Consider the following 10,308-nt stretch of genomic DNA (forward strand, 5'->3'; position numbering starts at 1 on the left):
TTTTCATTCTATATTAAGAGAGCCATTTGTGGTTTAGCTAATCCACTTCCAAAGAGAGCAAAATGAACACATAGCTAGTAGGGAGGATTTGCAAAAGCTGTGCCAGCTATTTCCAGACTAGGCAAGCCCTTACTTTTGATGTCGTGGTTTAAAATTCTACTAAATTCTTTTGGACTTTTTCCATAGCAACTATCTAGGGAAAACAAACAAACAAACAACAGCAACAACAAAACCTGAATAAGTAGCAGAAAAGAAGAATGCAGTTTCAGGGATGATTGCTACAATGGTTTCCTTATTAACAATTACCCACTTTAAGTTAGCCTTTAACTGTTCTTTAGTTAAATATTACCTGAGTTACTAAACTTAGTGCCACATGTCCTCTGGGGCAGCTGTAGGACTGCTCCTACTTTCAGTGAAATCAGTGTAGAACCCACATATCTGCAATTAACTAACCCAGATTCTTTCACTCCTTTGCAGATGGGTGCCCACACCAGATGACATGTGGAAATGTAAAATGTTTCTACAGTGACCACTTGACAGCAACCGAAGGTTTACTAACAGACAACTACTAGCCTTCCTGCTAAGAGTATCATTAGTCTCTGTAACAGTAAGTAAACCCACTGCTTCTCCTGCTTATTAGACATGCTTCCTTCCTGTGACATGAATTATATCACCACACTGATGGGAAGAAGAGTAAAGGGATTTTTTTTTAATAGTTGTTTTATCTATCACTTTCACTGAAGCAGAAATTCTAGACTGATTCACAAATGGAAACCCCAAACACCATGCAGCAAAGCGTTCATCTATGGACAGGAAATAGTATGGGTTTTATAGGCTAGAGTCAAGGTTATGTCACTTCTAAGCATACTTTAAAAGTCTGCACAGACACCTTCCTCATTATTCAGCTGACAAAGCTAGCTACACATAATATACTTTAATCATATATAGGGTGTGCGAGCAAAGTTCAATTTATATACAGTCCTTGCTACTATAATACTTATAGCATTTAACAGTGTTGTCACCAAACCACATAAGAGCAGAAAGAAAGCAAGGGAAGGAGGGGAAATAAAAAGTAGCATCTCAAATTGTATAACAGGAGAATACATGGGCTACTGCAAATAGCAGCAAATGTAGGGGAGACCAGCAGCTATTATAGAAGGAACAAGCAGACAATGGAGGAAGAACACAAAGATGTGGTGGATGTAGAATAGGTTGTTTTAACTGTGCTCTTAAAAAAGAGTGCACTTTTTGTAGGGCTTGGGATGACTACATGAATATGACTGTAAACACTGTATGTAAACATATCAATGTAGACATTGATACAAAACATCAGTGAGCAGGAACAGGACTTTTTCTCTAATTAACTCTCTTCAGGTATAATATTTGAACTCTGTTACTCTGTAGATGTTTTGGGAAGCTTGATTTTGTCTTTCTGTTGATTTCTTTCTTTCTTTGTTTTGTTTTCATCTGAAAGCTAAAATGATCTTTTAAAAATATGATCAATTTGAATTGGACCCAACATGATCTGAAAGAAATGAATGGACAAATGGCCAAATTGGACTCCATCTGCCACTGAAATGAATATTTGTATCTTTGTGTAAGTTTGAACCAAGTGAGGATTTTGATTTCTCATTAGACTCAAAGAAAAGAGGAAATCCATGCTAACCAAATGTAGACAAACACCTTCACTGTGAACGTAAAAGGGAAAATCCCAAACTTACTTGTCAGCCTTCACATATATTTTACATGAACAAACAAGACTGCAGTTCATAGTACTCCTTCACTATCTTCATCTTCACTATGTGCCTTCATCAGAATATAACGTGAGTGTAATGTAGACCGCATTGCACATTGCAGGGTATAGCATTTTACAGCTAAAATACGTCAAGCACTTTTTTAGCCATTTATAGGTATGAAACTTTTTTTCTTTCTTTTTTTTTTTTTTTTTTTTTCTGATGGCGTAATACCCTGCTGCAAAAGGAGAGCTCTGATTCTGATAAAGAACTTTCTGTTGCTTCCTTAACAAATGGGTCTTTTCCTTTCTGTTCTCCTTTCTGGTTCCCTATTCACATTACAATTATCCCAGGCTCCAGAACATACTTTCAGTTTTAAAACTCTTTGTAAATCAATATCCTTATGAAGAGCTTCTGCAAGTAGTGTGATCAACCTGGATACATATAATTTTGTTAGTGATACATAAGCCAGTGCTTTAACATTGTTCCTTTCAATACATGATTTAGCAAGGACATTAATTCTGCAAATGTCCATCACTAGTTCAGATTTATTTAGCTTGGGACACTCACTTTGCTCACTTCTTTTGCTTACGGTTCTCAGCTGCCTGTGAACTTATCAATACAAAACACTGCAATAGATACCTTGATTAAACTATTAAACAGAAGAATTATGCACAACACCCTTTAATAACAGTGCTAGGAAATAAAGAAATGAAATAAATGCAGGAGGAAGAAGCAGACCTGGCCCTGATAGTTCAAGATCTGCTGTTACCCACGGACCCAATGTACAGTTCTGGAGATACACCTGAGTGTGGGAAAGAACTTGAGACCCCAAGGATCCTGTGGGGCTCTTCCAGGAAGAGCAGCACGACCTTGGGCTTAGGTTGCTGTTGCAAGCACACAACATTGCTGTAAATTCAGCTGCCTTTCATTTTACACTCTGCATAGACATTACATAATTAATAAGCCAATAAACTTAAGTGCAGAAACCGGATTAAGTTTGAAAAGCAGAACGATGTTCCTGCTTACAACTGAGGAACACTCAATAGATCTTGAACTACTGAAATTCTGGAGCCATTTTCTGGACAGATGTTTACGTGAGTAAGTGCATAAAGAGGATTTTACACAGGTGACTAGACCTTTCCTTCTAGAAGAAAGTACCTGTGGGACAGAATTGGAGGGTTCTGCTGGGATGGACTATCCTAGGCAAGGTGGCTGAACTTTTCTCACATTTCTGAGGCCACACAGGAGAGAGGCTTTTGGCTGATGCCTGACTTGAGCTAGCTCTTTTTCATTCCAGCCTCAGCTCAGCTACATGTATATATTTAAAAGATGTAAAATATAATTTCAGCCTCCAACCATCCTAAGCTATAGTGAAGTTTTCAAAAATGAATGCTGTTCATCTCCAATATGTTCAACCTTCTCCATTACATCTCTGCTCAGCCTGAATTACACTGTGGCATTCAGGGGAGGAAGGAATGTGGGCGGGTGGATGAAGATACTCAAGATAACTTCCTTTCTTAAGGGTGACAGAAGGAATCCTATCAAGGACAGTATCCAAAAAGCATATTGCAAAGTGTCCCGAAGCTTTCATTTTCCTTGTCAGGGAGCACACCTGATTTACTTTGCATGATGACTCAGTTTTTACAGGACCATGAGAAACTTTGAACACCACATTTAGGCTGTAGGTGGCTTCTGCAAGCATTGAAAATTCTCTTGGGAACAACCTAATGCAAACTTCTAAAGAAACCAAAGGCTCCCTCCTCCTGTTGACCTTGAGTTTCTAGTCTAAGACAATGCCATGTGGACATGGACATGTGCATGATTGTTCAGCGTAGGTGTCTTATTCTATCACTTAGCAGAAGCAATATTCAAATGAAGGATGAATAGACTGCATCACCAAAAAAATCCAAACAATCCCCAATTACAAATAACCCTCCAGTTCATTTCCAGTGGGTATGGTGTGTTAAACCAATACATTTTAAAATCTGCTCTTTAAAACAATGTATAAAATCAGCAAACTCCGTTTTGCTTTTCTTCCACATAAGGCAGGCAATCATTGCTGGGTCATATTTTGAGGTGGAAAACATTTTTAGAATTGAAGTTGGCAGAGATGATGATTTGGAATAGTAGAGAAACGAAGACTGGGGAAAATTATTTGTTACGTGTATTTGAAAAGGAGGTCTAATGAAGTAGTGATAAGCAAACAATAAAACCACTGACAGGAAGATTGCCATTAGACTTTGGATTTGACCAGCAAAGAAAGAGGAGAGATGTTGTAAGGACACTGGATATTAAAGAAGGTGGAGAACACCATAAAGACAGAACATCACTATCACTTTTTATTAGCCAAATATGTTTAGAGGAAAAAACAACACCAAAAAACAAAACAGCAGCCAGAATCTGATACAAAAGGATGACAACTGACAAAGGGTTGCTAGTGCTGAGTGTGTGGGAGAAAGGCATCTCAGCCCAAGGCTGGTAGTTTTCCCTATCTACATTCCATTGAGCGATGGTGGGCTGCATTGCACCATGATATTTCTGAACGCAAAATCATGGCTCGGAGATTCTATGAAAGAAAGGAGTCGTTGTTCAAGCCGTCTTTTTTCCTATACTGATGTTTTCCCGACATTCAGAAAACTGAAACACGTGGAGAAGAGCTGTGTGGGCAAGTCCAGCCCTTCCAAGGGTAGATCTGCACCTTAAGCAGGCAGTTCTTCACATTTCCCATTTTACTGGCACTTTCACACATCACAATTCACAGCGGTTGAGGAGATGTCTCATCTGGGCAGGCAGCTGCTGAGTGCATCAGGCCTTGGGACGGTCACAAAGTTCATGGTGCAGTGCAATAGTGGACAGATCTTTTCGTGATCCTTCAACACTTCACTCAAGTGTTTCATTTCATCTGTTAGCTTTCCAATTTCTTTTTTCAGAGAGGTATTTTCTTGCTCAAGAGATTCATATTCCTGAAAGGAAAGAAAAAAAACAACCTTATTCATAGGCAAAACATTCTTTTCAGTGCTCCACCTTGAGTATATTAATGAAACTGTAGGAAAGAAGTACCCTGCCCCAAACCAACGTGGGGAAAGTCACCAGCTGGAAGGCACACCTCATGGGCTCTCCTCCAGCCCATGGCTTACAGTCACCTGCTCAAATGCTCAGGAACTTAGAAGCAGGAAGAGCTGAGTATCGTGCCAGCTTGTTGCCAAGCCCCATTTTGTCACAAGCAATTTCAACCACTGCTTTGGTTATCTTGATCCCAAGATGCTTTTGAGCCAGGGCTTCACTGGCAGCAAGCACCTGTGACGGATGTGAGACTCACATGTCACATTTTTGCTGACTGTAGGTCTCAAATGTCCCTGCCACCAAGACTTCTCATCCCAAAGAGAAGAGAGCTTTAGAGCCAGCCCACGGAAAACCTACAGGTGTCCACACCTCACTGCTGGCCTGGGGCTCAGCACTCACCCACTCAATCTCACCTCCTGGGGAAGGCTTCAGAGCGACCTTCAAGGCCTACACGTGCCCTCAAAGGGCTGTTCACAGGCAGTGGGGAATGCCCCTCATGCAGTGCTCCTCTGGGCAGCCTCACACTACATATGCCACCCTTCCTTGCTGCAGCATTATGTATACCCTTGCCCTTCCTCATGCTCTTCCAGCATCCACTCACATGGAGTAAAATAGACGCAATCCTCCTAACATGTCACTGTAGCCAAACTCCAGCAGGGCTCAGCATCCCCAGCTCTGACTTTGCTCTTGGTGCCCCAAGCCCATGGAACAAGCATTGCCCTCCAGTTGTTCTGTTCCGTTTTCAGGGGAGAAAATACCAAACTGCTATTACTAGGGAAGAATGTCTTCAACCAGATCTGCCTGCAGTTGGGAAAATCTGAGAACGAGGATTCCCAGCATGAGGAGGAGCTTCAAGTCCAGTAGGAACACCAGAGCGGCTGCGGAACAGCACAGGGCCCAGCAGTGACTCCAGAAAAGCCAGGGGTTGCCCCTGCACAGAAACCTGGCTGTCTCGGGTGCTGACTCAGAGGAGATGAGGGAAAAACCAAACCCCAGGCTCTCCACCTCACAGCTCCTGGCCTCTGCTGCCCCATCCTTCCAACCTAAGAGAGACAACAGGCTGTGCCTCCGGAGCTGAGCAACCAACAAAGCCACAACTGAGGCAGCACAACCAACACCTACCTACCCGCTGAGCCATAGCTGCAACTACAGAACTGTTGTGTGAGGAAACATCTTGAACTACAGAACGGCAATTCTTCTCCTCCAGCATGTACAGTGGGGACATGATAAAACACCACTGCATTGTAATACTGAGAAGCGTTAACAGTTTCTGGAAGAATCAGATACTTTCATGGTATTCTGGAAACACCCACTGCTATTTATCAGAGCACACGAGTTCTGCAGTTAACTGCACCCAGCTCTCTTGCTTGGAGGTTCTGGAGTTCCTAAGAAGCCTTTTCAACTGGGTATTTCTGCCTCAGACCACAGCTTCAGCACTGAGTTGAGCCAGCAGCACCACTGAGCAGCATAACACCCCGCTGCATCGCCAGCTTCTCCGCAAGGCGTTCACACACTGCCATTGTGAGCGCTCCGGGTTCAGCACCAGTGCATCACAAAGGGCTTGAATTAGCCCTGAGAAGCCTGGGATCCAGCCGGCAGGTGCTCACAGGGATGGGAGCTGCCGGCACGACCGCGTACCTCCCTCCTGCCCTGTGTCGCTGATGGCAGAAACGCTTCGTCCCACCTGAGCGGAGCGTCGGGCAGCTCCTGAGCGGGCACCGGGCAGCGCCCGGCTCTCCCGCACCGACGGCAGGTCCAGGCGTGCTGGGAGCGTCCCGTTATTGGAGCGTCCGTGTCTCCACGCCCAGGAGCACCGCGTACCCGCTCACCTCGTGAAGTTTGTCCGCTTTCTGCGTTTGTTTCTTCCGACTTCTCTGTGCGGCGACTCGGTTCTTTTCTCTCCTCCTCACCTTCTTATCATCTTCTTCGTGGCTCTGGAAGGCAGAAGCAGCTCGCTAGGCATCAAGGTGCGGGCGGGCACACCGAGCCGCCGCCGGCAGCCAGCACGTAACCTCGGCAGAGCCCCCCGGCCGCCCCGCCGTGCCCTTCCCGACCCCTGCCCGTCCCTCCCCTACCTGCTGGCCGCCCTCTGCGCTCCGCGGCACCGCGCTGCCCGCGGCCGGGGCGCCGCACGACATCCCGCCGGCTGCCGCCCGCCCCGGGGCGCCGCGCTCGGCCCCGCGGCACGGAGCCGTCCCCCGCCCCGCCCCGGCACCTGGGGGCCTCCGCCGCGGCCCCCGGGGCGGAGCCGCCGGGAGCTCACGTGGCGCTCGCGGGGTCCGCGCCCCGGCCCGACCGGCCCCCGGCAGCCGGGGGGAAGCCCGCGGCCCCCGTGGCACGGCGCTGCCGGGCAGGAGCCGCCCGAAAATCCCCCGGAGAACCCCGGGGCTGGCCGCGCCCGCCGCCCCTCCGATGGTTCAAACGCCATCGTGGCCCGAGCGCTGCCTCCGAGGGGCTTTTTGCGAATCCCGCGCGGATGCCGCGCAAAAGCCGCGTAAAAGCCGCCCGAGGGCTGCGCGGCTGACTCACCCCCGCGCACTCCTGGCCGCGGAACACGTGCGACATCGGCTTTCCAAAGCGGCACGACCTGCGGAGAATGGGCAGGAGCGCAAGGCGGGGTTCATTGGAGTGAGGACGAGGCATCTGGGCTGGGATAAAGTGATTTTCACTTTCGCTACTCGCCCGGTTCCTTTAAATAATAAGGAAATACCGCACGTTTCTTGTAAGGGCGAAGCAAGACAATGAGCGCAGAACACGTAGTTGCCGGGACAGAACTCTCCCTGTTGGAGCGCTCTGCCCGGAATGTTTTAGCAGCCCGAACAATGCTGCTTTTATCCTTCTGAACGCTCTTCCTACGTCGCAACTGAAGCGTATCTTCTCCCTGTGCTCTGAAGGAAGTGAATTGCTGTGTGCCCCCGCAGATACCCACAGACATCCTTTCTACAGCACCACATATTCGCGACTCACGGGGACAACGCACGTCCATGCTAAGGAACGTGCCCCCGAGCTGCTGTGCAGTCGGTCATCAACCCCAGGTATCTTCATAAATCGGCCACTTCCCTATTCTTCTCGTTTCACCCGAAGTCTGAGTCATTCAGCTTAGGTGAAGATGAAGTTGCAGGCTGCGAATGGAGTAAATATAGATCATCCTTCCAGGAAGATCTGGTTGACAGTTCACGCTGATGAAAGAAACATCGCCTTGCCTGGAGCCCACGAGTCAGACTGAGGTCAGCATCGCTGAAAGCCGGACCAGGGCTGCTCTGCAGGGCAACGCTTCACCCTGCTGTGCCTCAGAGCTCCTCCTGCATTGCCTTCACCTTTCCCAGAGCTCCTTGAATCCCAGAGGACTGACTGAGCCTCAGAGGCGTTTTCAGAGAGTTGGCAGATCCAACGCAGTTGTGGGATGCACGTGAGGTCAAGGCATTTTGGCAAGGGTCTATTGAGCCAAAGGGTCTATTGGGGCTGTTGGTCTTTGTGGCCCTCAGCATGGGGAAGGCTTGCAGATTTGTGTCTGGAGAAGAAAAACAGCCCTTCCTACAAGTAGGTCTTCAGAATGACTCCACACAAAGCGCTCATGCTGTTACAGGAGCCATACACACGCGCCCTAGAAGCAGCTGCACAAGCAGGTGATGTAACAGAGCTAAGTCACAACAAGTTTTCCAATAATTTATCAATATGTGTAAATTATTGGTAAGAATTCCTCCTGTATTTGTAAGGTGAGGAGGTTTACAGGACCCCGCAAGGAGTGACAGGTCACAGGGAGGTCCCCTTGGGCCTGGGTACAATCTGCTGGTGCTCAAAGTGGTAAAGGAAATGAAAAAAAAAACAAAATTTGCTTGTGGGAACAAGTCTTTAAAGCTATCTCCTGTGCTTCTGTAGAAATGCCTACACAGTAGTTCCAAGTAACACAGTAGTAAGGGCACAGTACTTCTATGCAGGAGAAAAAATGAGCTCCGAATGCAGTCTAGGTCGCTGAGCTTACGGTTTATAATCGCAACATATCAGTGACTTCTGTCTGCACCAGAACAGCCCACGCGCCTTCAGACTCAGTTGCTGAACACTTTGGCTTAGCGTGGCTCTTTTAGACACGTGGCGTATGTCACAACTGGGTCCCAGAGCACCACATGCCCGTACTTTCAAACAAACAGATGTTGGTGTCTGCATGAAGATTTCTGGGAGAGGAGTGTTTAAAAACTACACACAGCTAAAAGCGTGCGGATACAATGCCCATGTGTGATATTTCACTGGGTATGGATGGCTCACCCATGCAAACCTCAGGCAGCACATCCTAAAAAGTGGTAAGATGCTTCATCTCACCCAAAATAACTACAGAACTCAAACTAAGTTTGCAAATATTCCCAAGCATCCTTCGCCATTGAGCTGCCTTACAAAATCCAAAGGCTATATAAAGAAAAATGACCAGACGTTTCTTGATGCAATACCAATTCACCCCAAGTTAAAAATAAGAAGCTTGGATGTTGTGACATTTCAGTGGAAACCTGAATAGACAGTCTTCTTGCACAACACTGCTCATTTCTATTAAGTTAACTGAAGGACAAGAGGCTACCGGAAGGGGAGGGGGGGGGGAAAGAAGAGGAATATTTAATGTATTTCTGTTAGTGGAAACACAGATCACAGACACTGCTAATTGGAAATACCACTTGCTGTAGAAATTTTTATTTATCATTGGGAAAGCAGCTGAACGTTCAATGTTCAGCTCTTCACCTTGTTTGGCCAAAAGCAGCCACTAAAAACGTGTAAATTCATAGCTGATACATTGCACTGGGAATCAACTGGTTTTCTTGATATCATTTATTTGGGCAGCGTTCCCAAATGCATTTTTCTTTTTTTACCCATTGATTGAAAGGAGGGTGGCAGAACTGGGCCTGGCTGCCTTCGATCAGGGCAGCAGACATCTATTCCCACTTCTTTCAAACCCCTGTAGACTGGCTGCCTTGCAAACTCTTGCCTCTAACAGGCACTGTAGGATGAAGTCCTTAATTCATTTGCTAGCCCTTAAATCCACACTGCTCACTCTCCTTATTTCCTAAGACATTTCTCTTACATTGGTCATTTTAGATGGGACCTCTTGAAAGAGATATACCTCTTTCTATTACCATAAGAAAAAATATTAAAAATACTTGAATACTGTAATAGTAGACACACAAAATCCTGCAGTGCTTGGTGAAGATGTATGCATTAGTGCAACAGGGGCGATTTTCAATCAGAATACACACTCAAACAAACCAGAATTCACTGTGCGAAAAACTGTCCCGGTCACACGTTCCTCAGCTCTGCAGTTCCAGTCCCTCTCACATCCTGTCCTCTCTTATGTTAGAAGCTTTGTAGCCCTGTGATTAATAGCAGTCGTAAGTTCAAAGGCAGTAAATGGAACTACTTCAGTTACTCCAGCCCAAATTTAACACAGATGTCTTCTAAAGTACTAATACACTAACTGTTCAGTCACAACGTACTGCAGGACTAGGACAGACACTACCCACACCTTGGA

The 10,308-nt window shown here is 46.3% G+C and overlaps 1 protein-coding gene across 2 annotated transcripts; it reads right to left on the reverse strand.

Annotated features, from left to right (window-relative positions):
- Positions 1-4,053: 4,053 nt before the first annotated feature.
- Positions 4,054-7,600, reverse strand: BATF3 (basic leucine zipper ATF-like transcription factor 3). 2 transcript variants are annotated; one of them, XM_085541163.1, is made up of 3 exons: positions 7,329-7,600; positions 6,629-6,733; positions 4,054-4,699 (listed from the first exon to the last, which is right to left on the reverse strand). In XM_085541163.1, exons 1-3 carry the CDS (start codon positions 7,440-7,442, stop codon positions 4,514-4,516), a joined length of 405 nt encoding a protein of 134 aa, XP_085397289.1. In that variant the 5' UTR covers positions 7,443-7,600; the 3' UTR covers positions 4,054-4,513. The 2 variants fall into 2 exon arrangements, with proteins under 2 accessions (XP_085397289.1, XP_085397290.1); XM_085541164.1 differs by lacking the exon at positions 7,329-7,600 and adding an exon at positions 6,875-7,138.
- Positions 7,601-10,308: the final 2,708 nt, after the last annotated feature.

This window comes from Coturnix japonica, chromosome 3 (genome assembly GCF_054131305.1).
Source record: "Coturnix japonica strain WE chromosome 3, WE-NBRP24, whole genome shotgun sequence".
Lineage (NCBI taxonomy): Eukaryota > Metazoa > Chordata > Aves > Galliformes > Phasianidae > Coturnix > Coturnix japonica.

Excerpts from the sequence above, each read along its gene's own strand:
- BATF3 (XM_085541163.1), bottom strand. The coding sequence starts at position 7,442 with ATGCCTCGTCCTCACTCCAATGAACCCCGCCTTGCGCTCCTGCCCATT. Across the intron at positions 6,734-7,328 it reads GCGGCCAGGAGTGCGCGGGG|AGCCACGAAGAAGATGATAA; the intron begins GTGAGTCAGCCG and ends TCTGCCTTCCAG. Across the intron at positions 4,700-6,628 it reads AAGCGGACAAACTTCACGAG|GAATATGAATCTCTTGAGCA; the intron begins GTGAGCGGGTAC and ends CTTTCCTTTCAG.